The sequence below is a fragment of the Danaus plexippus genome, chromosome 4 (genome assembly GCF_018135715.1).
Source record: "Danaus plexippus chromosome 4, MEX_DaPlex, whole genome shotgun sequence".
NCBI classification, from domain to species: Eukaryota; Metazoa; Arthropoda; class Insecta; order Lepidoptera; family Nymphalidae; genus Danaus; species Danaus plexippus.
In genome coordinates, this window is record NC_083538.1 from 1,306,215 (window position 1) to 1,334,195 (window position 27,981).

At 32.3% G+C, this 27,981-nt stretch overlaps 4 protein-coding genes across 7 annotated transcripts; 1 reads left to right on the top strand and 3 right to left on the bottom strand.

Moving 5' to 3' along the window:
- Nucleotides 1–17: 17 nt before the first annotated feature.
- On the bottom strand, nucleotides 18–4,408 carry LOC116768545 (retinoblastoma-binding protein 5 homolog). Its single transcript, XM_061525349.1, has 10 exons — nucleotides 4,230–4,408; nucleotides 4,133–4,158; nucleotides 3,834–4,028; nucleotides 3,352–3,558; nucleotides 3,096–3,277; nucleotides 2,720–2,839; nucleotides 2,423–2,616; nucleotides 1,410–1,585; nucleotides 456–569; nucleotides 18–231 (listed from the first exon to the last, which is right to left on the bottom strand). The coding sequence occupies exons 1-10, from the start codon at nucleotides 4,246–4,248 to the stop codon at nucleotides 34–36; spliced, it is 1,431 nt and encodes a 476-aa protein (XP_061381333.1). The 5' UTR covers nucleotides 4,249–4,408; the 3' UTR covers nucleotides 18–33.
- A 1,254-nt stretch (nucleotides 4,409–5,662) lies between these two features.
- LOC116768544 (phospholipid-transporting ATPase IF) lies at nucleotides 5,663–21,504 on the bottom strand. Of its 3 annotated transcripts, none has more exons than XM_061526663.1 (17): nucleotides 21,019–21,488; nucleotides 13,516–13,705; nucleotides 13,127–13,252; nucleotides 12,112–12,333; nucleotides 11,792–11,971; nucleotides 11,395–11,700; nucleotides 11,069–11,316; nucleotides 10,339–10,755; nucleotides 9,994–10,165; nucleotides 9,457–9,647; nucleotides 8,962–9,243; nucleotides 8,286–8,422; nucleotides 7,644–7,779; nucleotides 7,143–7,288; nucleotides 6,541–6,708; nucleotides 6,285–6,440; nucleotides 5,663–6,202 (listed from the first exon to the last, which is right to left on the bottom strand). In XM_061526663.1, the coding sequence occupies exons 1-17, from the start codon at nucleotides 21,106–21,108 to the stop codon at nucleotides 6,010–6,012; spliced, it is 3,360 nt and encodes a 1,119-aa protein (XP_061382647.1). In that variant the 5' UTR covers nucleotides 21,109–21,488; the 3' UTR covers nucleotides 5,663–6,009. The 3 variants fall into 3 exon arrangements, with proteins under 3 accessions (XP_061382647.1, XP_061382654.1, XP_061382658.1); XM_061526670.1 differs by lacking the exon at nucleotides 21,019–21,488 and adding an exon at nucleotides 17,704–17,828; XM_061526674.1 differs by lacking the exons at nucleotides 5,663–6,202; nucleotides 6,285–6,440; nucleotides 6,541–6,708 and having other exon boundaries at nucleotides 6,758–7,288; nucleotides 21,019–21,504.
- A 1,226-nt stretch (nucleotides 21,505–22,730) lies between these two features.
- Nucleotides 22,731–24,497, bottom strand: LOC116768431 (ubiquitin-like-conjugating enzyme ATG10). Of its 2 annotated transcripts, XM_061525642.1 has the most exons (3): nucleotides 24,375–24,497; nucleotides 23,796–24,256; nucleotides 22,731–23,709 (listed from the first exon to the last, which is right to left on the bottom strand). In XM_061525642.1, exons 2-3 carry the CDS (start codon nucleotides 24,098–24,100, stop codon nucleotides 23,508–23,510), a joined length of 507 nt encoding a protein of 168 aa, XP_061381626.1. In that variant the 5' UTR covers nucleotides 24,101–24,256; nucleotides 24,375–24,497; the 3' UTR covers nucleotides 22,731–23,507. The 2 variants fall into 2 exon arrangements, with proteins under 2 accessions (XP_061381626.1, XP_032515042.1); XM_032659151.2 differs by having other exon boundaries at nucleotides 23,796–24,386.
- Nucleotides 24,498–24,507: 10 nt separating this feature from the next.
- LOC116768430 (spermidine synthase) lies at nucleotides 24,508–27,958 on the top strand. Its single transcript, XM_061525627.1, has 4 exons — nucleotides 24,508–24,661; nucleotides 24,834–25,042; nucleotides 25,249–25,374; nucleotides 27,078–27,958. Exons 2-4 carry the CDS (start codon nucleotides 24,839–24,841, stop codon nucleotides 27,612–27,614), a joined length of 867 nt encoding a protein of 288 aa, XP_061381611.1. The 5' UTR covers nucleotides 24,508–24,661; nucleotides 24,834–24,838; the 3' UTR covers nucleotides 27,615–27,958.
- Nucleotides 27,959–27,981: the final 23 nt, after the last annotated feature.

Below are 27,981 nucleotides of genomic sequence, written 5' to 3' on the forward strand. Positions count from 1 at the left end.
GCAATAAAACTCGTCGGTGGGCAGTGTATATGTTTATTTCCTTGGTCTGCCCGCGAGCTTCTTGTTCCCCGCCGCCTGCTTGTTCTTGCCGCCGAAGCTGAGCGGTTGTTCCTGGGGCGCTATCTTCAGCGATATGTCGTAGGTCTTACTCTTGGGCCTCTTCGCCGCCGGTTCCAGTTTCTCGGGGGTCTCGCTCGGGGTCACCGTCTCCTGAGTCGCCGCCCAACCGTCCTGGAGACGTGTTCAATTAAAATTAAACTGATATTTTCGGGTTACCACTCGTTATATTGTTATCTCTAAAACATACTCGAACGAACTTTCGGTTACTTTGCAGCAGCCGTGACCGCGGGCAGAGGACATTCTAATTTATTCTACTAAATGCTTGAACGAGGTACATTCTTATATAAAAATGGTCAATAATAATATAATAGTATATGTATTTATGTATTTTATACCTCTGGATCCTCTATTTCCGGTGCTATCGGCAGGAAGGCCAGCAGCGTGTCGTCCTCGGCGTCTTCGTCTGAGCTGCAGAAGGCGGCCACAGCGGAACACGTGGTCACATCCACCTGGAACACGAGGAGCGTGTGACGTCATCACTACTAAGGCACGCGACACACGGAGATAAACTTAACACTAGTACAAAATTTATTATATAGGAAGCACACAGCAAGCACACTTGCTGCGGGACTCTCATATCTACATACGGATTCTCGTTTTTGCCGCGCGTAAATTACTAATTAGGAACAAAACATATTATATATAGCTTACATTTAAAGTCAGGGAATAAATATACTCGTAGCTCACAGATTAAGGCCCTACAAAATAATTTGCTACAGGCTCTTTAATATAATCAGCCATAACCGATTAATAAGTAGAGGAAATCTTACTAATTTTCTTTATTTCAATATGAACTGAAGAATAGAAAAATAGTAATTTTGATGTTCGTCTAAGCGGATACATTTTTTAAATCATTTCTTTTAATACATCATTCGCTACACATGTGAAGTCCAACAAACATGCCTAGTGTCCGTAGGCTTCGTATACAGCTTTGTCTACACTATATACCGCGACTTTGTCCGCGTTGTTTTCGGTTCTGTTCGCTTACTATAACGTTATCAACCGACTATCAGCGACATCTACCGAACGTCACAACACGTCACATGCAACTGTAATGTCATAGGAGGATAAATGTTAGGTTATTTTTCATCAATATCCGTTCAGTGCTTCTCGCAAAAGTTGGGATCGTCACACTGCATATTAAATTTCCAGTATTTCATAAGTAAATCGTTCACGACAATAACAGATCAGCGTAGGGTTATGAAAAACGGGAGACTCTCCGTCTGCAGTTTGGCTGCGAAACTCGTGATAAGGATACGGTATATGTTGTTATAATATATTGCGGTCACCTCTACTTCCTCGTCGTCTCTGCTGTCCGCGCCCTGGTCCACGGAGCGGTCCTCGTCTTCCACATCGAACTCACTCTCCCTCTCCTCATACTCCACATTCTCATCCAACTCCTTGAAGTCCGGAGCGAACGCGGACCAATTTTCCACTTGATTCTGAGCCCATATTGACACCACGCCTAGAAAAAAGTTGGCAATTACTGAAGTCGCTGAAACTGCACGCGATGGAAAGAAATGAGGCACAAACCGTCACAGATTTTGATATAAATTAAGAATAATCAGTAGGGAAATATACTTTTAATGTAAATGTTAGAAAAAAATATTCATCTAATGATACAGTTTCTTACAAAAAGTGCTATTGGACTATAATAATGGATACGTATGAGAAACAAAATCCCAGAGGATATTTGTGCGACAGCGACAGACCAGACATGTTTTTATATTCGCGAATTTTAAAACGCGTTGTGTTAATAGAGCTGACGGTCCCTTGCAACACCAAATTCCCCAAAAACCATGCCATCAAGTCAACAAGTATCACGAGCTAACCAACTCACTAAGAATAGGTTACTATAACATCCAATTTCCTCTACAGCCTACTAGAAGATGTGGGCCTGTCCAGAACCAATTTCAATTCATTGTTAGAGAGTGCTTCGAAGGCAGCTCTGGTAGGTTCGTTTTGAATTTGGTTAGGTAGAGAGAGGAGCTTGGACGGTGGAGGTGAGCGTTTATCGCACGTTAGATAGGAGCCCCTTAAACCTACACCTGGGTCGCAAGTCCCAGGCACTGTTGAAGCTCCTCTCCCTACATCGATGGACCCGGCACTCGCACGGTGAGTCTATGGAATGCTGAGAGGTTTCGTCTTATCAAGACCCTTGTTGAGTATAACTATGTGTGCTAAAGAATCTTTTTCCCACACTTCCCCATTAATGTGCCTATAGGTGATATAATTGTTTTGTTTGTAAATGATGTTCCACATAAGCGAGTACATAATACATATATGAGTGAACAATATTTACCAGCGCTTATGCTAGCTATGATGGGTCTGACGGGATGCCACACAACATCCAAGAGCAGTTCTCCTTTAGTTCCGTGGAGTATCTTGACGAGGTTCCCTATGGACTTCTCCCATATGTAAAGCGCGTGCTGGCGAGCTGATCCCGCGCAGATGTATTCACCGTCTCCAGAAAAACAGCACTTCTTCCATGTAGTTCTGATGAAATTAAAATATACCACATCCTACTGTTAATACGCTGGCACCGATATTTAGACTTTAACATTATATTTACAAACATTGTCTTAGTTAGAGATCGTACTTATTGACGAGATCTTGTAGCTTTTGTATCGGTTCCGGTTCCCCGTTCACACCACACTTCACAACCGTGTTGGCGTCGTAAACTCTGATCACTCTGTCGGATGTATTTACAAGGAAACAGCTGAAAAATATTGAAGCATTAAAATTTAAGTACAAATTTCCGGTTGTAAATTAACAAAAAAATTTAAAAACAACTTGAGGAAAAAAAATTTCTAAGTCACCTAATAACATATAATATTACTATTACAATTATTTTGTAAACAAATATGAAATCTCTTTTGAAATTCATCTTTTAACTGAAACCCTTTCCAACATGTTTCTGTTCAGTTCATAAGAACACATTATGTAATGTTGTATTTAAATTGAATACAACTTACTCTCCTCGTCGGGCAAACTCAATACTCTTTATGCCGGTAGTGCTTGAAGTACCGACGGTTATTTTGAAGCTCGCCTTCACTGTTAGCTGTTGTGAGTCGAGTATTAATATTTTACCCTTCGCATTCCCTGTATACACATAGTCACCTCGCCTGTCAAATGACGCTATCACATTCGTATCACCCTGGAACATAGATAGATTATGTTATAAATATACCTTTATATTTCAGGATAAATATATCAGAATTATGTACTTACATCTTCATCAATGGGCAGAATTTTATGTTCACCGTCGGTATCAACCAACAAAGCAGCATGTCTCATTGGACATACAAGGAATCTCTTATCATTTCTAGGATCAAACTGTACACGTAATATCGGTGTTGGGAATCTGTACCGTTGTTCGCATTCACCGGAGAGAACATCCCAAATACATACATTGTGGTCTGTGGATGCTGAGAGTAACTGAAACATTGTTGGATTTGATAAAAAATTATAATACAATAAAACTGCAAAGCAACGAATATATAAAAATATGTCCCATTACTACGTGAAACTCAATTTATTATATAAGAGAATATTTCATCCTTCAATAAGGAATCTACTTTCTTGCAAGTTTCCTGTAAAGGATTTTCTAGATATGGTGTCTCTTAAGTGCTGCTTCTGATGATTTTACAATTAATTTATTACTTGAGGAGAAACTATTAGAAAATATTAAGAGGACAATTTAGAAAACTAACCTTTTTACAGTTTCTTGACCAACTCAAGCTACACACTGGATAAACATGTGCCGATATAGATTTAGCAATGCCTCTAGTAAGAAAGTCCCAGATGAATATTCTTCCATCGTTACAACCCACTGCCAGAAGAGTGCCGCGACGGTTGAAGGCGCACGTCGCAGCAAGGGAAATGGAATCCAATGTGCCATCAAACTCCTATGGTTTGAGAAATGAAAATAATATTAGTCATTTTCTAAATCGAGATAAAGTATACATAAACAATCGGCAGTGGGCTTAGGATGCAATGATAGGCTACTCACTTCTGGATAATTTTGACCAAACGATTCTAGAAATAAAAACAGATTAAATTAATAACAAAGAATCAGATTTAATTATTTTGTATGAATATTTACCAACCAAGTAATTCTAAGTTCATGATTTGGTCTAATTAAGTAATATATAAAAAACCCAATTCAATTAGCTTCTCATTATAGGTATACTAAACGAATCTAAGTACGGTTTCATCGATTTTTAATAATGCTTATAATAAACAACGAAAGAAAACAACAACGACGCTGAGAAACCGAATTTATTGTGAGTTGAGACATTGACTTTGGCAGTTGTAAGAGATCGGATAGTTTACCATTACGGAGTTTTTTTGAATGATTCGAAAAATATTCGATATAAAATACCAACTCAAGTATAGGAAACTTATTGTTCTACCATTATATAGATTTTTTCTTTTTGAAAAAAATAAGCTAGTCTTTATTTTAAAAATATTTCTAAAAGTAAAGTCACAAAAAATATTAAATACTCTTGGGTTTATGAAAACTAAGGGTATTTATTAATCTTTGTTATTGTTTAATTTTTATTATAGTATGTTATTAAAAATAAAACACAAACATGAAACAATTTATTTTATTAATTTTCGTGTGTAATTTAACACTTTTTTGTGTATTTTATTTTTATGTAAAATAAACTTTATTTAGTAAAACACACTGTATTGTCCCATATAGATTTGATTAATAATGCCTACTCAGCAATTTAAATTATGATTTCTCTTTATGTGCCGTAAGCTAATCTGTAGGTAAAGGGGCAGCCTAGCCTTTCAATAATAAGCTTCCAAGCACAAAAATTCTTTTTAATCTTTGGTATATTTATTTTATAAGGATAAAAAATACTAAACGATGATTCTCTGTTTAGGAAAGGTGAATTTTTTGATCTATTGTCCTTGTTGTAAGTTACTGGAATGTGTTATGACTGAGTTTTGTTTTTTTATACATTTGCAAATTTAAATCTTTTTGTATCTTATTATTTCGAAAGATAATGTAGTCTTTCTGTGGAAAATCTCTCTTTGCATAATACATAATTTACATTCTATGAACGATCTAAATGAATGATAACACAAACTATATTCTGTAATTGAATAATCGTAAAGACTAATTTTTATATGATTTAAATGTAAAATCGCCAGAGCAAAATGTATATATGTATTACATATTATATTTTTAACAAAGCAATCAAGTCAATGCAAATAAAAATGTTTTTTTAATGCTGCCGAGTCTTAGCCTTTTTAAAATTATCACATTATTTTACACAGCCTAAATATAATATGTTCCATGATATATAATTTTATACAAATTGAACAATATTCCTTTTAGAACTTATTTCCTTATATTATTGTATAAAAACAGGCGTAATGGCGAAATAATAAAGTTGTTAGTATTTATTCAAACGATTCTTCCCAGTGATTTTCAAACTTGTTATAAATCTATTACTTTTAATATGTTATCCAAGCAAAAACATCTACAAATAGACATAATTAATGAAACAATGGATACAAGAAAGTATTGAAAAAATATTTTGAAGATTTTATTTTATCTGTTGAAAAATCCATATTTAAGTTAACTATTTCACACATAATCTATAAATTAATTCACCACACTTATTATTACATTTCTTAAATGACTAGATTGAGAAAAATATCTTATTTACTAGGTAAATTATAACTGGTCCCTGTTTATTAATAAATTAATTTAACATTACGTTTTTTAAACATTTTAAAGTAATTACAGCCTTATAAGTTTCCATTACTTTAAAATCTTTTGTTACGCAATTAGTAAAATGTAGTGAGAAAATGTACATCATAAACAAATAAATCTAGAACAGACATAATGTGGAAATGCGCTGAGAAAAATTAAAGTCGAGTGGAAAAAACAGTTTTGGTACGAGTATCAAATTGTATGTTCCGGCGACTCCTTCCTTCGGATATAAGGCGAATGCAAAGGTCTGGTGTCATAGTGCCAACAATAACACTAAAATTTAAAAGCCAGAAGGATGGTGAAGCCAGTAGTCTTGTGTATGTACCCAAGACATCCCCGTCAAGAGGTCTGTAAGAAAATAAACGAATAACCAAATAATATTCTTATTCCTAACGCAAATTTTTCCAACATCCTACAGAATCATACTTACATGTAGACTATGGAATAAACAGTATTGAAGGCCATATATAGAAGTACGGAGAGCGTAGCCGTCATTAAAAAAACAAATGTCTGGTAGCGCGCCTGCAGTATTAGTCGCAGTGTTACCACCACCAACATAAGGTGGAAAATAACAGCTCCAAAACACCTGCGTATTAAGACAATGATAATTATGACAGTTAATTAACTCTAATTATATGTTATTATTTTATTACATAATTATTACTTTATTTATGGAGAGATCTTACCATAGATCCACATTTTTTCCATCGCCATCAATAATAGAAACTTCAAATAACATTTTGGAAAAATAATATATGACTAGTGAATGATAAAGCGCCGATATAAACCAAGCAGCAAAATACATCGAAGAAAACAACTGGTTCTTCTTTATTTTTTTATATAGTACTGGATTCCTAGAAAGTTATTTTAAATTTTGTAATTAATTTAGAAGTCGAGTTAAATTAATTGACGACAGAGATTTACAACTTATAACGTCTTGAATTTTATTGTATTTTCACTTCATACAAACAAAATTTATAATTTGTCCGTTCAGCCCTTGCCATATTTTTATTTTATTCAAGAAAAATACAGAGTAAAAATATATATTCCATCATAAAATTATTTGACACAAATATATTTTCAGATGTTAGTCTTTTTAATGTCTGCCATTTTAAGGTAGCAATTGAAATCGTTTTTAAATATTTCAAATTTGTAACTTTGCTATAATTGGTTGGGTTGTTTAACTATAATCTGGTTTACTTTTATTATGGAATATATCAAGTTATTATTTTTTAATCTTATAGAATATAGATAATTTATGTGATACTAAACTGAGACGTGTTCTTACTTCATCAAGAGCTTGGCCGGCCATCTCTGGTCTGTGACAGAGAGAAGCAAGCACGGAACGGAAGTGAAGAACAAGTTATAAAACGTCAAATACAACGAATCGAATATCGATTGTGTTGAGAAAGCGGAGTCCGTTTGAAATAGGAACTGAAACAAATTATATATATTAGAAATTATGTATTACCGCTGAATGTACAATAAAAATTATATATATTTTTTTAATAAACAACTGTAGATTTGTATATATGCATAAAAATAAAATGATGCCTAATAGAATTGAATAAAAAAAAAGGAAAATAAGTCAAATATGCCATTTAAAATAATTAGAGCGCTGTTGTCAATTACTTATAATAAACTGTAGCTATAGCTTTCTATACGATTATACTGTCTAGGATGAAGGAATTTTTAATGAAAACCAAAAAATTCTTGTTGCAATATTGATATTGTATGTTACAAATTCGTATCGGAATATTGTGGATAATAAAATCTTTTTAAAATTTACCATTAAAATACCGAGGACCAGATTTTTATAAAAGAAATAATGTACGAGGGTCGCCAGTCTCTGGTAGTACCAGTGTCCCATCACTAGTAGCATTTTCTTCACCATAGCAAACTTCGTAAATGCAAAATCAGCTGACCTTAATGATAAAAGTTTGATTTAAAATGAATAATAATAGTCACTTATAAATATATAAGAAAAGTTCGCTAAAATTGGCGTCACTGAAGAACTTGGGTTTAAAAATAATAGTTGTGTAGTTCAAGTAAAAAGTAAAAGAAAAAAGATGTAAATGTTTAACTATATTGAACGTCTGCATAAATATAGGTATGTACATGTAGTGTAGGCAATTTTTTTAAATAATTAAAAAATTTCCAGAGCTAAGTTTTTATCATAATTTTAAATGTTGATGCTTTTTATAATATATTGTTTGAATGTAGAGCACAGAGCTGAATACCGGCTACTTCTAAGCTTTTCTTTAAAAAAAAAATACATGTCATAGTTGTATACGAATAATGACACAGACATGTAAATAAGATATATTTTTTATAAAGTTACTATAATAAAATTGCTCAAACTCAGGTTTAGTACTAAAGCTACAGGCCTATCTAGTGGATCTGTCAATCAATTAAATAAAATTGTATCTACCTAGCTGCCTGGTGTCCCTCCTTCCCAAACAGTCCGAAGCCCACGTGAGCCTCTTGAATCATAGATATGTCATTGGCGCCGTCTCCTATAGCAGCTGTTATGGGACGGTCACGACTGTTCTTTATAAGTTTTACTATCTGAAATATTGCATTTAACATACTGCCCTTGATATGCTATAAAAACAAGGTAAAATGTCGAAGTACGTCCAAGATTACTTCACACACAGAATACTGAAATATCGGAGCACGAGAAATTAGGTATTGAATAACAAAGCGGGTTTCCCAAAATTATTATCATATTTTAGCTGAATTAAAAAAAAAGACTGACTATATAAAAGATTTACGGGAAAGAAGATGCAATCCTTTAAAAATAACATTTTATTTTGTTTGCTGTGATGTCACTAAGGAATTATCGATTTCACTGTACTGTATGTAAGCAAAACGTAACCGTTCAATGACCGATCTTTAGCAAATAATATGACTCATAATACAAAGAACTCTAACACGAACATCATTGAAATAAAACTAATAGTTTTCGGATTACTACGCGTTTTTCATTATATTAACTGTATACTCCCGAGGTTTCGGTTACATTGCAACGTCTCGTCTTTCCGTGATAACGGTTGCTGCAAAGCAGGAGTAGAAATCGTTATACGAACGTGTATAGCGAGACTCACCTTAGCCTTCTGTATCGGTGATAGTCTACAACAGAGGACGGCCTTGCACTTGAGGGAGATGTCCACGAACGCTTTATCAGCTGGAGTGTCGAGGATCCGGCTCATGCTGGTACCGTCCACTATGAGAGTCAGGTCCTTATAAGACGGCTCCTCTAACGTACGATTGCATATATCCAGACTGGCTTGTAATGATTCCTCACTGTCTATTCCAACTAGGAACAGCCGTTTGTCGTTCTCGGAGATGTGTGAGCAAGATTGGGCTACATTTATAGCCGTTTCTATCTAAGAGACACGAATATCAAACTTGAAATAAAAACAATATCCATATAACCCCAGAGCTTTCCATTTTTATAAGTATTCATGAATGTAATAGATTCTGTTTCCATAGTTTTTTCATCACTGTCTAATGTCACTATATAACGAGCTTTTTCCTAATAATTCCTCTCCTATCGTCTTTTCGTCCATCTAACTTAGTTCGCCGATAGTTTAACCCACCTTGTCCCCTGTGAGGACCCACGTGCTGACGCCAGCGGCTCTGAGCGCGGCGAGTGTGTCGGCGACGCCATCTTGCAGACAGTCCTCCACAGCGGTCGCTCCGGCCAGTATGAGGTCCGCCTCTAGGCTGCGGAACTGCTGTGTTGCTTGCTGTAACGCGGCCGCGCTTGTACCCTCCAGCTCCTTGATAGCTTCATCAACACAAGCATATATATAAATATTTTTATAGTCTGTTTTGAATGTACTTAAATTCCATTGGAGGAATATATAAAATAAAATTCTATCCATCAATTTTGTTAATTTACGACCAATTAGGTTTTAATTTTCCAAAATTATTGAAATGCCAATAGTTATTTGGGTTATCGTAAAATATCTGATAATCGGTATTATTTAATGTAATCTCGTTTTAATTAAATTATTTTTTGTACACAACTTCAAAATGCCTTTAAATAGTGTTCTGATGAAAGAACAATCAATTTGAATGTAAAAAATTAATCTTAGACTGTTTCTGTGAGTTAGAGCATTCTGTGTCCTTACAATTTGAGACTTTGTCATATTCCTCTTGCGATATTTCCCTGTATGCTACGGCCAGCGTTCGCAGACCTTTGCTTGCAAAATAGTTTATATCTTTGTCCACTTCCCCGATCGATGTACTGTCCTTACAAAGCGGATACACTGAACTCTCCGCCCCCTTACAGAACAGCCATATCTATAATGTAAATAGATAATATCTAACATTATCCTGCACTTCTAGTACAACTATTAAAATTTTTGAAAAGATAAGAATTTCAAGATACTAGATTATGAAACATCGAAAAACTTGATGAAGTCTTAAAAGATATCGCCTATCTCACAAGGTTTTGCCGAGGAAGTATAACTGACCTTGCCATCTTTATCTTTAACGATAACTGACATTCTTTTCCTCTCAGACGTGAATTCGATAATCTGCAGTCTCTCATACATTTCTGTGGCGTCGGATACTCTGAGAAGCAAATTATTTCCTTCTTCACCTAAGAATGTCACTCCGACTCTATCGGCTGCCTCGACGAGCGCTTTTTCATCCGGACTACTCCCTTGATAGTCAAGACTATTCGTATTCTCGCTTGTATTATTCATCCAGGTCTTATCTTCCGCGCTCTCGTCGCCGCTAACCTTGCTCTGTTTCGTCCTTTTGAATATTTTTAATATTTGTAAATTCGGGCTCGACGATAATTTGGCGCTGAGTCTCTTCATGTCCTCGCTTGAGACTTGCACGGAATGACACAGAGCGAGTATAGTGAAGAAAAATTTGATGTCTGTCTGAAATAAAAAAAAATAAGCTACAAAATACAAATAGCATTTGGTGTATTGATCCCTTCAGTTATCGTGTTGATAGTATTTTATCAATGAACATGCGAGTCATTCCGGTCTGCGGAGTCATGGCGGCTGCTTGCCCTACTGATACTTATAAAATATTTATCTCAATGCTACTCCGTGTTGGAAATGTGATAGCGTCAATATTATATGTGTTGACATAATGAAACTTTCAAATAGCACTTGATTTATCGACTCCGTTTCTATCTGACGGACACTTTAAAGATATTCTTGATGAAGAATTAGAATTGTTTTCGACCTGAAATATATCAACGGGCTCGTCGAAGCGCTCAGTGTCGTATAACTTAGATTCCCTCTCTTCATAAATTTGTCCATTGACGGAACATGCTTTGAACACCATGAGGTTTTTGGTCAGGGTACCGGTTTTATCAGAAAAGAGGACTTCGACTTGACCCAAATCTTCATTGAGGTCCGAGGTATTGGCTATAGCCGGCCTTCCTGTTACTTCGCATCGCAATTCCAGATCCCATCCAATAAAAAGAGCACCTACCAGTCAAAATAGATTAAAATGAAATCAATGTCTTCCTTATTCAAATGAAGGCTTCTAATTACGAAAAAAATTACCTATAAATTTGTACAATTCTATGGTCACATACAGCGACATTGGAATAATGTAATAGTAGAGTAGTAGAAATGAAAAGAGATCTTGAATAACAGAAGAAGCTGATAAAGAATTGCTTGTGTCTTCTCCCAAGTAAACGTTGCGACTCTTGTGACCTTTATCTATGATGTACTTTGCAACGAACGAAAATATCATTGCTGCCAACAGAACAATGATATAAACTACTAGAGAACTATTTACAGCCGATTCGCTGGACGAAAACTTATTTCCGGAATATTTTGAATTGAGAGCCAGCTTTGTTTCCTCTCCTGTAAATTATATTATAAAGGTAAATTAATATTTAACGAATAATTTAAATTCATTTGTTCGGTTAATTTTTTTCTAAGGAAACGATGTTACCAGTGTAGACGGCGCACCCGATTGCCCATTCTGTATTCTTGACCCTGGATCCTCTCAGCATCAGGTGGTCGGTGCTGAGAATTTGATTATCAAAACCGGGGACATCCAGACGACCATAGAACGTGTATAAATCTGCAACTGGATTCGGCACTTCGATTCTCATGTTTTGAGGCAAAATGTCTGGAAATTTCCAACAGTTATATAGCACATTAACAAAATAATGATTACAAATGTTTGGTAATAATAGCTTGGCTATGAATCTGTCGTTTATGTTTTTGGTAAGGAATTTGATAATGTTATGTCAAGTACAATTCAAATACCTGCAGTATAACCGACCAACGGTGCTGGAACTCTCAATGTCTTAAGATTTGTTTCTCCATCCAAGTTGGCGGTGGTAACAAAACATTTTCCTTTCTCTCCCGCGGAACATAACAGGACTAAGTCCGCGGGAACTTCCCTACCACGTTTGACTCGCACCAGCGTGCCTGGTGCTATAGTGGAGTTCTTCACTTCTTGGATAACTCCTTTGTGGACTATCTCCACTATAAAAAAAGGGTTAAAGAAGTGAAATCCAGGGATCTATGGAACATAGCAATCCTGATCAGAAACACAATTTTATAACTGCATGCCGAGTACGTTTGTATGAAGGACTATAATTTTTTTTGTCTACAAAAAGTATTTAATTTTTTTAATATTACATTAATGAGTTAATGCAATTTGAGACTAAATTTGTGATAGAAATCAATAAAGTTGGGTCTAGCAATTTTTTTTATTTATTAAAGAGGAAAGTCTACCTAAAAGGCAATGACTGCCGTTAGTTTTATTAACCTTAAATGATATCTATTCATAATCTCTATTAGAACTAAAAACAAAGGAATCTAAATAATACTTTATAAACATTTTAAAAGACTCAGTATTTTACGCTTACATGTCATATTTTTCTAGGCAACCGAAAATTTTTTTTATAAGCACGTCTTTAAATCTCAGATTTAGGTCATTTATCCAAAATGACTAACAAAAATTAATCGCAATAACATTTACGCACTATACTTAATAGCAAAGAAATATGCTCCAATAATTTATTATGTTGATAATTTTATCAAATCTCAAGTACACGAGTCCTGAAAGTTCAATGAATCATTCGATTTATATATAATGATTTACAGCTGTTTCCTCAACACCAATAATGTTTCCTTATCAAAAATAACAAACACACACCAATGTAAGTATTTACGACCTACTCGAGGTTTATTTAACTTTGGTGAGTAAGGATCTACCCTCAGCCTCGTTGTTCGTAATACTAAAACATTGTTAGAAAAATTGTGTTTGATTTACCGATTTTATTATTAACTTTGTTGTCAGCCTTGTGTCTCAGCCAGTCTTCGTATCCTTGCTTCACAGCCGTCACCAACACCATAAAACTAAGCGGTGCGATACTCGTGAAAGGTGAAACTGGACTGTCTAAAAAAAAATTATTAATTGTTAAGTTTTTCGTCTCGTCTGCCAGTTATCACGCTTGCTTTTTACTTGCTCTTTAAATGAATACTCGTTAAAGTCTTAGGTCTCAAAATTATTAAATCCCGATATAAAATTCTTGGCGATCCCCTAACGACAATTTTAATTAGTTACAAAGATTTGTTTTATCTATTTTATTTCACTAGAAATGAAAGATTTTTGACAGATGTTAGTTAGCAGTAAATAATGTGTATATGAAAACCAAGTACCAATAACAATGGAGATAACGGTTACTATCAAGAAGTAGAAGTTAACTGTTCTTCGGAACTGTTCAGTCAGGTTCTTGGGGATGAAGAGAAGCAGGCTGTACTTCGATGTCTTAATCTTATTGCTCTTCGTCGCATCAAGCATGCCCACTACGACTTGCCGCGTCTGCGATACGGCTGATACCTTGTTCGACTGTTTGAAATAAAACTGTGTTTACTGAGGTGTTCATATAATGAATGAAACAAAAATTAATAATATAATAATTAAACAAAGAAATGATCTTATATCATATTACAAACAATTACATTTATTACTATACAAGTTTTAATATAATATTTTCAATTGAAACTTATTTATATTTGGTAGTGAAACAAGCAATTAAATGTGAATATAAAGTGCCGGTAGCTCCCAATTCATTTTCTTGACAACGACCTTAAAAATTTTAAGGATTTATAAATTAATTTGACATCATACAAGTCGGTAAAGTTAATTTTCCTGAAGTACTCCTAATTGTTAAATTAACATTTGATATTAACAAATTTATCGATTAAAGTTCGAATATTTCAAAAATACTTAATAAAACTATTGATTTTTTAAAAAAAACTATTGATCCAATATAAATTTAAGTATGAAAATATTTTTTTTTTAACTGGTCTGAAAAAAACTTAGAAATATGGGTTTTTCCGTGCCTCTTACTTTGCTGTAATTTTAAAATCAAGGCTTATAAACTCTACGTCAAATCTCTTGCTATATATACTCGTAATAGACAATATTCCCAGTTGATACTAACAATGAAAATAATTGTAATACAGTTGATATATATTTTTATTAATAAAATATATAATTTTCGACAAATATCCTGATAAGAAATTATCAATCCTGATTGGTATCTTGTCAAAGTCGTGTGTTAGTAATAGCTAAATTATTGGTTATGACAGCCACAAAAACACCGTGGGGCTTCTTCATTAAATATTACTATTGCCTATTTTTTATTTTTGTATGAAAATTTAAAGACACTAACGAGTATAGTTCGCCTTAATTACCGATGCAATTACGTGTTATGTATCACAAGGATATTATTAAAATACTTACTTTATTTCATTAATGAGAGCAGTTCAAATAATCAATATCTTCAATGTATTATGTATATTAATATGGACAAAGAAAATAATATTTGTACTTTACCTAACTCACGGGTATATAGGCGTGGGACATTTTTCATGGAAAAGACTGATTTCAGGGTCATGGTGTCATATTACTTATAATCAATAAAAACTGTATGCATTACTAATTTTTACATTAATTAAATTTAGTGGCATATATGGAGGTTCGGTTCAGGAATATTGTGGAGGGAGATTAAGGAATGTTATTTAATCTGTGGCTGCTTTAAGCTTGTTGTTTTATAGATATATATATTATCTATATCACTTGTCTTTTATACACTATTTAATCGTATGTATATACAATTGAAATGTTAAATATTTATAATGTAAAAACTTGCTTCAGAGGTGAATAAAAAGGTGGGAAATGATGATAAAGTCAAAAATTATAATTTTAGTTCCTTTCCCAACCTGTATCCTAAGCGAACAAATGTTAAGATGTACTAAGCAATAATGATAATTTTATTTAATTTAAATAACCCAAGCCCTATTCATTGTCATTTGACAATTATATTTAGTGTTGCCCAAAATCGGTCTTGATCTTGCAGTCTTGGGCTTGTTCTTGCAAAAATGCAAGAACAAGACTAAGACCACGACCGCATATTTTTAGCAAGACCAAGACCAAGACTGACGGCAAGATTTAAGCAGGAACAAGACTAGTCTGCAAGACTCTTGCGTCTTGCAGTTAAGACTGCGGGTCGTTTCAGGGAGTAAGTACAGGAGTTCGGGGTATACGCTTAGGGACTCTATGATAATAAGTATATGATTTTTAATTTTTTTCTAAAATTGGACTAATGCAAATTGGACACTAGGTACCATAAACAAACGTACATAGCGAATGAAAATATCCATTAAAAGAAAAAAGAGTGCATCCCTAGTTTAGACCATCGGCGTTGTGTGTGATAGTGAGCGGTGCTTTGTCACCAGCATCAAAGATCAGATACTGAACTCTCATAGAGATTTTGCAGCTATTTGGAAGTACAAGGTCAAGATACAGCGGCTGCTTCTATTGCGCATACAAACAATCGTCGCCGCCGCGCCGCACGCACAATATTTGACACCGTTTGATTGCCGCCACAGAGTAAAAGTGTTCCAAAGTAATCGAATAATATAAAAAGCGTGCAATAAGATTTATGTACTGTTAGCTGTTAGCAGGGATATCATAATATATGAGAGAACTGTTTTAATAAATAAATTGATATATTCACTGTTGCATCACAATATATTTTTGCAAATATTCATTTACATGAAAAATGCAGTCAAGTTAATGTCATTAATTTGTTGTCTACATGTTAAAAACATGTTTTAGTACATTGAAAATTATTAAATGAAAACGTTAATTAAGAAAAAGACTGACTCTCGCGGGACACAGTTGGTAGCTCAGGTGGTTAGTTAGAGCATTGGCACTGATTGCTTAGGTCCTGGGTTCAAACCCCAACCGGTGAAATGTTTAGACAATTATTAATTTGGTTAGTCTTTATCACGCCTATATTAATTCAAGCTCAAAACGTTACCTACTCTGTTATGTTTTTCTAATATGTAAAGTAACGTTTAATAAATAGCGACAGGCTAATAGGTAATTGCAAGATTCTTGCTGCAAGAACAAGACTAAGACCAAGACTGGGAGTGCAATACCAAGACCAAGACCAGGTGTTTTAATGCAAGACCGAGACCAAGACTGGCCAATCTCGTCTTTTTCTTGCATTTGAGTAACACTAATTATATTGGCATCAATAACTTAGGTACATCGTTGTAGAAAAAATCTTATACTCTTAGTCTTATGGACAAATGTTAACCAAATATACCTAAAAACCATATCAGGGAAACCGGCTTCTAAATTATAAAAAAAAAATAAAAATCGGTCAACCAATCTGGTCGATACTACTGACAGACACACGCGCACAGAATGACACTTACATACCCACAGCATCGATATCACACTTACTTCACCCCTCTTCTGGTATCGGGGGTTCAGAAGATCAAAAATATACATAAGCGAGATCCATATAATACTTTTAAAAAAAATCTTTATTATATACATACCTAAGAATGAAAAGATTCGGTTGAAAAAAGAAAATGTGAAAATTATTTCCCCTTATATAAAGGTCTGTTGATCAGAATTTTAAGACTAACCGTTATTTTTATATTGATGATTAATAAACCGTTTACTAAATTCAAATAGATTTTGCGTTTCTTTTGTTGAATATAAAAACATTTTAAATTAAATGTGGAACAAATACCAGTCGTTGCCAGTACCTATTAGACGCATATGTTCCAATCTGCTGTCAATTATATTAGTTAACCAGGAACTTAATATTTTCGGAGATAAAAAGAAGCCCATTTAATATGGAATACCATAAAAAAATAACTTATATAAATTTTTCGAACGGTAACTTCAATTATAGTTGATATAACAAACTTACGTCTGTAAAAAACAATACTTTAGTAAATTTTAAGTATGTAACATAATCTGCTCTAATATAGAAATTAGATTATAAATCTAAATATATATATACATAATTTGATTGTATGGTATAGACCAAATTTCGTATGAACACTTTTTAAAATATAGTAATTAAAATATATTAATTGGTCTATACCATTTTAGGTTAAACACTTCATTTTAGACTTAACTAAAATTTATTTATATTAATTAATAGCTTTATAATTAAAATGGACTTATATAAAACTTTTTTCTAAATTGGGAATATTTTCTATATTATATAGACTGAATAAAAAAAATACGCAACCTGATACATTAGTTCAATTAAACAGGAACAGCTTTTCGAAACTAAAAAAGATTAATATAACAAATGTAAATGAAGTAAATTAAAAGATTAGCTATACATATATATATTTTAATTTCATAAAATACTCCTAAACTCCTCAAACTAACTCCTCATTAAAATATTTATCTGATTTATATATTGTAATAAAATCCCTAATATTCTAATAAGCAACCTTTGTACTTATTTTTATTATCTTAGTTCTCGTGATAATCTATGACAAATATAATCAAATATAAATTACCCTCATCTGTGTTTCCGAATAGTTTAAGTCTTCATCCCTCGCACAGAGCTGTCAAGTCAATGGCGTGGAGTGACGACATCGTGTGATCCACTGCATCTGACATTCGCAAATGATCACTTTCCCTGACTTTAAATGTCTAATGCGCCGTAGTAAAGAAAAATAATTTAAAATTTTATATTATATCATCTGACTTCATTACTGACTACGGACAGGCCTAATGGCTATTTTTTATGTTTTCTGATAGAAACCGAATGGAACTGGCTAAGCTGTTCTAGCTGTGTTTTGGTTACTTAATTTTGGGTCATTAAATGTAGGTTAACATTTAGCGAGAAATCCCTGCTGCTGGACGAAGTCCTCTAAAGTAAACAAAGTTACATCCAGACATTTTAAATTTAAAAGTAACAACATTTTTAACATAAATCCGAATCCGTATAATTTATTTGTAGCATTTTATGTCTAAGAAATATTCTTCTAAGTTCATGAAATATTAATATATATACATTATCACAAACATCGCTCATTAATCATGAATAGCACAAATGACTGAAACTTATCGCCGTTTCTAATTCATCATCGCGTAATTCCCTCTGAGTAAATACATCAATATATCTATCTTATTAGATACTTTTTTGATTACACTAATGTAATTTAACAGAAATTTTAAGTTTGACAAAGAATTTTTTTATAGAATAAAAGATTTTACATACATAATAATATATATGCCCATACGGAAAGAGTGGATCATCAACAACAACAGAGATGATTTGAAACTTGCAACACTTCTCTGGTGACATTTTCAAAATTCCAGATATAATTGTTCTCACACAAAAAAAAAATCAATATTATAAATATTTATGCATGATAAAGAAAAATATTAATGACATCGATTTAGAAAAAAATATTCATTCTGTTAATAATAAAACTTTTTTATTATGTATAAAGACATTTTAAGAAAAATATAAAAAAAATATATAGATAATAAATAGTAGGATAATTAAAACTTTTATAGACTGTGGCCTAACCCTTATTAACTAGTTACGAACAATATTAAGACGGTTAAATTAAATAATCAATTTTATGACGAAAACTAATTGACATTTAATATTTTTTTTTATCTAAGTTGGTAAACGAGCAGTCTTCCTACTTTAATGAAGGTAGTCACCGTCGCCCATGGTCATCTGCATCATACGAGATGTTTTTGACCTTGATTGTGAAAGAGGGAGATGAAACGGTGGGAAAAGGGAATGGTCAACCGGCTCTCTCACTCATCAGATGAAAAGCAGCCATTTAAGACTACTTCACGCCAATCTTCTGTGAGACAGTGCTACTTCTCCAGTCGAGCCAGATCATGTTCGAGCTGTAGTAAGTTGACCACAGCTAGGCTTAATATAATGTGGCTATAATGTGCAAGTCACACGGTAAAAATGAAACTTCTGAAAAGTCCCTGATTAAAAAACTCATAGGAAAGTATTGAAAAAATGAAAAGTCGCTTCATGTAAACTGTATATTTATAAGTACATAAAAAAAGAATTAGAATTACGTTCCGTAGAACTTTTAACGTTTTTTTTTTATTTTATTGTCACTTTTTTTCAGCCAGTATTCACTATTCTTTTTAGCTTTCGTTTTTGGCATAATTATAAAATTAATTTATCAAGGAAATAAAAATTTTGACACAAATAAAAATTTATACTAAAACTTTCTAATAGGCAGACGCAAACTCATGCATTAAACACATTCTAACATAACACGTAGAACGCTCGGACCTGGAGCAAGATATAGATATAATAGGCTGACTATCCCACTACACAGGAGCATACATATGGACAATGTTTAGTAGACCATAGTAGGGATACCACGAAGAGTCTCGCAAAGAGGAGACTGAGAACGTCTGATGTGTTGTATGTCATTTTCTAGCCGGCTGTCTCTATGGTCTTATTTTTTCGTTGCATCGAGTTTGAAATCAAAACGATTCTAAAGAAGTTTCACTTCAAAAATAATCTTTCTATATTTTTTATATAAAAGTAACTTATCTTTGCCGAAATATAACACTTAGCTTAATCACATTAGCTCGCATAACCATGTACGAATGGAGTTTTTAAATGAGAAAATTATTTTTTTTTGTTCTTCTCTAAATAATTAATGGGTAATTTAACCTAAAAGTTACTTGATACCGTTACAAACGTCAACTAGTAATGTATACTTATTGTTAGTACAGATCTTCATAATCTTCCTTAACACCAACAGGCGACAGATTTAACATTCATCCATCAACCATGAAATAAAATCGTGTATTATACACCTGCCGTCCCATTTCATATACTTGATTTATTATATACACATTGCATAAAGGGCGTTAATAATTTTTCTTTAATAATTTTTAACACGTTAGGTACAGTTTTAAAGTAGGTTATTGAATGAGGAACGGTAAACTCTCCGTATCTGACTATTAAAACCTCGACTATGCTTACAGGAAGCTAAAACCGCCATTTTAACTTTACCATTTTAAGAACAACTCTACGAATCGAAAGATATATAAATAATTAAGACACCGAATTAAAGAAATTTAAAATTTATTTTAATTATTTGCCATAAAATAGATACATATAATTAAAAGTGTGGCAATTTGAATATAAATTTCACCTAAATAGATAAATTAATCAAACGAAAATATTTTCCGTTTTATGTTCCCAGCTTCTAGAATCATATTTTAATTTGGTCTTAATTAAAAAAGAAGGCTAAGAAAAAATATGGACCAAGCTTATCAACCGTAAGTGGGTTTATAATCACACAGTGATATTTATCATTGTTTGTTACCAAAATTAATGTTTGTAATACAAAGGGTAGTCCCCTAACGAACCTATCTTTAAAATATTTTTTTATAGAAATTTTATTTGACGCTATCAAAAGGAGTAGCAGTTTTAAGGCCATTCAAAACTAAAGGGTAGTAACTGTTATTGCAAATAACATTTACTATTCCTTAGTTTTGAATTCTAAATAATTAAAAAAAATGTTATTGTAAACTTATCACATAAATTTAATTTATAATAGATAACAAATGCTTTTTGGGACAGTAATTTTTAAAATAGATTAGACCATGATAAATAAATAGTCAAGGTACGCATTAAACTTCCTATTTTTATTCAATATTCATTTGTCAATACGATCGTTATGAAATATTTAACTACAAATATCCAAATTTTTAACTTAATGAAGAAAATAAAGAAAATCACATTTTAACAATATACGCTTAATAAATTGGTTGTAATAACATCGAAATAGTGAAAAGAAACAATAAAATGCACTGGTTTAACTCACCTTCCAGAAGCATAGTATCAACAGTATGGAACGCATACAATCAAGCAAAAGTCTGTAATATTTTACAAATGAGGTCGAACGGTACATCATAAAAACATCTTTAAAGGAACATATTACACGAAAAATACACACGAGACAGTAAGTACAATCCAGCGACTGAAATGTTGTCAGTTATCTTATCAAAGCATTTGCCAATATGGTATCAATTAATGGTGCGACGTACCTGATTGTGAACCTAGACCTTGAGTTTTTTTGTACTCTACACATTTTGTTTGATAAAACAATATCTTTTGAAACACAAGTGACTCTCAAAGACACTGACGTGTGTTTAAATTTTTAGGGAGCGTTTTGGAGACAATATGAATAAAGTTTTAAGCAATATAAGGCAAAGATGCACCATTAAATATAAGTTACATTTAATTGTATCTGCCCCTAATGGACTATTTTCTTTCTTCTTCCTGGAGACTAACCGGTGGACGTTTGATTTTGTTAGCGGTATAAACTATTTATATGTTTATTTTGATTTTAAATTGTTAAAAACGTTTGTATAGTGTTTTATATCAATTAAAAATATCTGTTGTCTAGGATAATTACAATATTTTATTGAAATGGTAACATTTAAAATTTAATTTTCACCATTATTTTTAATAATTTGTTATTTCATAATAATGTTTTATAATTAAATATAAACTGTTGCTTTACTCTTGCATACAATATATTCCGGTTTTAAATTAGCGGAGAGACATATTTTTTTATTTAGTAATGTCTTTTTATTTTCAATTGAATTGGTGATGAAATATCTTTGCAAATGTTTAACTGGTTTTTGTTGCTGAACAAAGTTTTGTGTTCGCTTTTTGTTTTTTGTTTTTTTATTAAACAAGAATATACCCACGATTTGTAGTCAAAGTTAGGGTTTTCTTTATCTTTAGATAATCCGGTTTTTTTTTTAAATAAATAATAAGATATTACATCGAATGACGATGACAAAAGCTCTAAAATAGAGATATTTATATCTGTAGAAAAAACTTCTGCAAGTAAGTTAAAACAGCCAAAGTACCTGGGAATTGTTCTGGCGAGTTAGTAATTGAATTAATAATTGCACGAGGTTCAACAGTGTTAAATTATAACAAATCAACTTAAACATCGATTAATATGTAACCATTTCCTCCCAATTATTCAAATTACTTATGTAAAACATTTTTTTTATAAAACAAGCTCCTCGTAGAAAAGTACCTCTACAACAAAGGCCAAGACTGCCTGGTCACTTCATACATTGTTTCCAGTTAAACGTATAAAGATTTATGAATGAAAAAATTAATTGTGCATGGAATACCTTCGCGTGGAAGAAGTGAAACTTCGTAATGTTGGAATGAAGATAGAAAGAGGTAGAAATTGATTTTGAAAGAATTTTTAATATGTCTTTAAGACAAACTTTATTAAAGTCATAATTGATTGCCCGTATGCGTTCGAGCGCTACGCATTCCCTCTCGCTCTTTGTCCCATACAACCCCCCCCCCCCCGAGCTGTAAACATTTAACACAACCTTGGTGGAAGTCACATAAGAATATTCACTTCAAAAACTCTTAATTATCTGTACGTAGTCTAAAGATTCAATCTCGTGGCAACCGTTTAGTGTTTGGAAAATACAAATGTGAATTTCATATATTTCTTTTATATATAAAATTATAACAAAGAGGTGAAATAAAACACCGTTTCCTTTTATTTTTTATATTTTGTGACATTAATGACTAGAGATTATATAGCTACAGTTGTAGGCTCTTCATTACTTTGTTAAATTATTTAATTTGATTAAATTGATTCTAAACATACATAGGAGTATTAAAAATCAGGATACACATGTACCTAAAACACATTCAGTTAAAAGGTAAAGATAAAATTTTAATATTCACTTATCCTAAAGCTAATTTTAAAAAGAGCTGACAGATTTAAAATCTCTTAATCTTTTTTTTTTTTTTTGGGAATAAAACTCTTAAACTATGTCAAATCTACCACATAACACATACTACATGTAAGTTTAATAATTAAAACACTTATTTTTTTATATTTAAAATGAAGATTACACATTCTTATCTGGTAATGGCCAGTACATAGTAAAAAAAGACATATATATGTTGGCCGCTTACAAACTATGAAAAAACTAATTAAAACCAAAGTTCACAATATACAGGTATTAATTTTTAATTAAATGCATATGAACAAAAACGAAATGAGTTTAAGTAAATATATTTACGAAAAATATGTCAAAAATTATATGAGTGTTACGTAAAAATTAACAGAGGACATAAAAAGTTTTAAATGGATTGTCTCACTTCAATATCTCGCTACAATTTATGCAAAATTTCCAATTCCAAATATGAATTTTTAATATTTGTATGTAAGTTGTATTCAAAACTTTGATGGATAAATATTGTTTGGAATGTTCAAGATTTTGCATTTGTTGTAGACTGGTGAGACATTTAAGCCCTTCGTCATAAACCAAACTCGAGCGGCAAGTTCAACTGCACCAGAGGGATAATAAGGCCAAGGAATGTGAGAATGATGTTCCTAGATTTGCTCTTGAACTCTTGGAGGATGACGGCCGTTCTGCATGGATGGACGATGAAGTATGGCTTGTAGAGCACCGGGTGTTCTTGCTGGGATACCACCGAATAGAAGTTTTCTTTTGTAGTTCTGCGAATAATATATAAATTATAAGAACAATTCCATTGGATAATTTGTTGATGTATTATTTAAAACAAAGAATTTATTATGCTTACTTTATTAGTGAAATCTGACGGACTTCTTCCAGAGTAAGCAATTTCCCAGAGCAATCCCAGACGTTGAAGCTAAACGATGGTACGCCGTAGCTAAGATTAAAAAAGATTACGTATTCCGCCCTATAAAGAAATACTTTGTCGTTCTCGTCTCGGTGACTAATGAACTCTTCTTTACGGATGTAAGTTTGCAAGATCTCATTGTCGTTCTGATGGAGAGTCCAGCTATCCCGGTACTTATCTGATAGATCTACGAAGTCTCTAGCTGCGTACACAAACTCTTCAGGCGAAATGCCAAAAGAACTCATAATTAATCATAAATACTCAAATTATAGATGACCTAAACCCATCCGCGAGCTGAAACTGAAAAGCTGAAACGATCAATACTCTAAAAACTTATCCCAGGTAACTTGTCTGATGGAATGGATCAATAGCCTAACATCGTTCATAAATTGAGTTGCAATCTAAAACAAAAGTATAATGTCCTTATTAAATTAAATATAATCGAAAATTGTGTGTATATTAGTGAGTTGCTGCAATCTATTTCGAGACAAACAATGCAATAATTTTAAAAGTCCAAACCTGAATATCTAAACGAGATTATATATTTGTTTTTGTTGTCTGTATAAGCCAGAAACTGTCACTGTCTTGTTTCAATGTCATCCAAATGTCTTTGACCGTTGTATACCAGTTTCTGATTTCGACACTTGTTTTTATATTATCGTTGCATGCGTGCTGTAACCGCTGAGTACAATTTTATAATAACTTGACAACCACTAAATTCTTGTTTTAGTTGCGTGAGTGGTTTTGGCGGGGAATCATTCAGTTAGTTTTACATTAAATTAAATAATATTTTGACCGTCAATAAGGTAAGTAAATTAATATTTTGGAATAAAACTGCTTGCGAAAATGTATTTTATAGTGTGTTTTTAAAAGTTATTTGAAGTACGATAGCGTCAATCAATTATTTAAATTATTGATTTTATTTGTGCTATTTATATCTGTATAATTGTACATTTAATAAACCAATCTATTACTTAGGTACAATGGATGTTATAAAGAAGAATTGGTTTTCCGAGTCGTGTGAAATGTGGCCAGGGAGCACCTTCTCATTTGAGGTTAAGAAGTTGCTTCACAAGGAACGGTCTCCATTTCAAGAGATACAGGTGTTTGATTCAACCAGCCTCGGAAGAGTGCTTGTACTAGATGGTATTATACAATGTACACAGAAAGATGAATATTCATACCAGGTTATTATATTGTTAAATATTTCTATTATTTTCTTCTTGCATGATAGATTAAAAATAGATCTCTTTATAAATAATAAGCCTAACTTAAAAGATTTTGAATAATTTTTATATATCATAGATATTTTGTGATTTTTTTATATTTTCATTATGAGAAAATAACTTATCAATTTGTGACATATTTTTATTTATCTAGTTTGTGGTTGCAGGAAATGATATCGTTCCTACCGTTGTGCTGTCATAGAAATCCAGAAAAAGTGTTGATAGTTGGTGGAGGGGATGGCGGAGTTGCCAGGGATGTTGCAAAGCATCCAAATGTTAAAGAAATTGTACAAGTAAGTTATAAAAACTATTTACATTAAATTAAAAAATATATATTCCTATTAATTTTATGGTCCATACAAAGTTTATGACAAAAATTTTGGTGGGAAATTTAACACTAAATAAAAAATTTAATATCTATGAATGACAATTTTATACATTTACCAAATAATCCTCTTAAAATTTAAATTAATAGTGATATTATTATATCACATTATTTTTCAACTGGCCGAGATAAGCTTCAATGAGTAAACATTGTTATTTATCAATTAACAACTACTGATAATTAATGTCCTCATAGAGACTGCTGACAAGAAAAATAACTGTTGTAGATAAAACAAAAATAGTCCTATCAATACTAATTACTTTAATAAAAATAAATGTTTGTTCAGACATTCATGGAAACAGCAGGTAAGAAAAATTCTGTTATTAAGAAACATTTTAACAAAAAATAATTAATATTAAATCATATTAAAAATAAAATATTTACAATACATTAAGGGAAATTAATTGATTTCGATTATGAATGATGAAAAATTTTTTGAAGTATTTTCTTTTGATTAAACTGTGGCTTAATTTATACAATCTGTGGAGGAAATTTTTGTAAATTTTGCCAATGTCAACGTTATTATTTATCATCACGAATTACAATTTTAAATAATAAGTGGAAAGGAACACGAAGGAGTTTTTCTAATGGAGTAATGGCGTCCGCTTTGTAGTTTTTAAAACTTTGTAACCGTTAATTGCATAACCTTTCGTAACGCTCGGCATATGATTAGATATCTAACAAGAAGTTTGATTCCAGAATGTTTTTTTTTTTATGTACAGAGATTTTTATCGTTATTTTTTTTAGAACTGGTTTACAAACCGCAGTTAATTAGTTAACGAAATAAATCATTTAGTTACACATTGGAAATAAAAATGTTTCCTACAATTTTTATTACTCTACATTATATGGTTAGGTTTCTTATAAATCGTATCAAATTTCGTCAATTGCTGATATTCAATACTGTTTGTGTTACTGAACAGAAAGAATATTTTCTAATGTAGGTATTTTTTTAAATAGTTCTTGGTTTATCAGATTTTGAAATAAAGTTTCGACAAATATTAAACAAAAATGTTGTCTAACGATATTTTACTTAATTAGGATTTTTAATAGGACACGAAAAAATAATTCTCTACAAGTTACCGGTTGAAACCTAATGCAGAATAAATAAATAAAATCACTTTCATTTCTTTAAGAAATTGTCATCCATAAAGATGTAAATATATGTTATTGAGTTACATTTACTTAATGAGGCAACGCCTAGAAATATAACTCCACGTGTGAAAAATTATCCTTCGAAGTAAAAATAATGAAGCCCATGTCGAAGTACCAATATTTTATAATACAAAAGCTTTGATAAATTTGAATACGTAAATAGTTGATAAAGATACGAAAACCAACGTTACTAAATTGAAGTGATAAAAATGTTATCATACCAAATGTCAATTAAAATTATCGAAATGCTCCCTTCACTAACTATGTGTGTATAATGTGTGTGTTAATATTTACAATTACTGTTTCATTTTGTCGCCTTACATGATGATTCTAATTTTATCTTATCAACATTAAAAATATACATTAAATAAAATGCCTGCTCTAGTCTAGTATTATTTTTGGTAATTTCTGTTTATAGCTGGGTGTAAATCAAACATATTTGAATATTATTTTTAGGTCGAAATAGACGCTAAGGTGATAGAGGTTTCGAAGAAGTACCTGCCCTTCATGGCTGTAGGTTTCGACAGCAAAAAATTGACATTGCACGTTGGTGATGGATTTGAATTCATGAAGAATCATAGTCATGAATTCGACGTCATTATAACGGATAGCAGCGACCCCATCGGGCCCGCCGTCAGTCTTTTCCAAGAAAATTACTTCTCGCTGATGAAGAGCGCCCTCAAACCCAACGGCATCGTCTGCTCACAAGCTGGCACATACTGGGACAATATGGATTTGGTGAAAAATACATTAAATATCTGCAAAAATCAATTCCCCTCCGCCGCATACGCAATAACATCGGTGCCAACGTACCCGTCCGGGTCGATCGGCTTCGTTATTGGTTCATTGGAGGAAAACGTCAAATTTGACAATCCGGTTAGAGAGTTTACGCGCGAACAATTGAATGACATGGACCTGAAGTATTACAACACTGACATCCATAAAGCCGCATTTGCATTACCCAATTTCGTCAAAAACGTAATCGACGCCTGATCATATTGTTTTAGTACTTATCTGTGCATTTTTTTTTTGCCATGCAATGACAGATTTTTTTTGTGATTTATTCGCCTCGAATATAATTTTTAAGCGGTTTTAAGTAATCATTATAATATAGTGGAATACTCGATGATATTTTACGTTAATGTATTTTTACATTCCACTACATTCCTTGAATTGTAATAGTTACATTCATCTAGTCTTAAGTTTTTATAGTATGTTTCTTATCAAGACTATCTTTATGCCTCGAAAAATAATATAACAAGGCAATATTTTTCTACACTGTTACATATTTTTATTCAATGTTAAATTGGGGACAATAAATTTTATTTTTTTTACTACATCAACATTTATTTATTCCTGT

Bases quoted from the DNA above. Each gene is read 5' to 3' on its own strand.
- LOC116768545 (XM_061525349.1), bottom strand. The intron at 3,278-3,351 runs GTAAGTACATAA...TCTATGTTCCAG, and splicing joins TTCTGCCCATTGATGAAGAT to GGTGATACGAATGTGATAGC. The intron at 2,840-3,095 runs GTAAGTTGTATT...AATATTTTTCAG, and splicing joins GAGTTTGCCCGACGAGGAGA to CTGTTTCCTTGTAAATACAT.
- LOC116768544 (XM_061526663.1), bottom strand. From the start codon at position 21,108: ATGATGTACCGTTCGACCTCATTTGTAAAATATTACAGACTTTTGCTT. The intron at 11,701-11,791 runs GTAACATCGTTT...TATAATTTACAG, and splicing joins CGGGTGCGCCGTCTACACTG to GAGAGGAAACAAAGCTGGCT. The intron at 9,648-9,993 runs GTAAGGACACAG...GTGTTGATGAAG, and splicing joins ATATGACAAAGTCTCAAATT to CTATCAAGGAGCTGGAGGGT.
- LOC116768431 (XM_061525642.1), bottom strand. From the start codon at position 24,100: ATGAGTTCTTTTGGCATTTCGCCTGAAGAGTTTGTGTACGCAGCTAGA. The intron at 23,710-23,795 runs GTAAGCATAATA...TATTATTCGCAG, and splicing joins CGTCAGATTTCACTAATAAA to AACTACAAAAGAAAACTTCT.
- LOC116768430 (XM_061525627.1), top strand. From the start codon at position 24,839: ATGGATGTTATAAAGAAGAATTGGTTTTCCGAGTCGTGTGAAATGTGG. The intron at 25,043-25,248 runs GTTATTATATTG...TTGTGGTTGCAG, and splicing joins AAGATGAATATTCATACCAG to GAAATGATATCGTTCCTACC. The intron at 25,375-27,077 runs GTAAGTTATAAA...TATTATTTTTAG, and splicing joins ATGTTAAAGAAATTGTACAA to GTCGAAATAGACGCTAAGGT.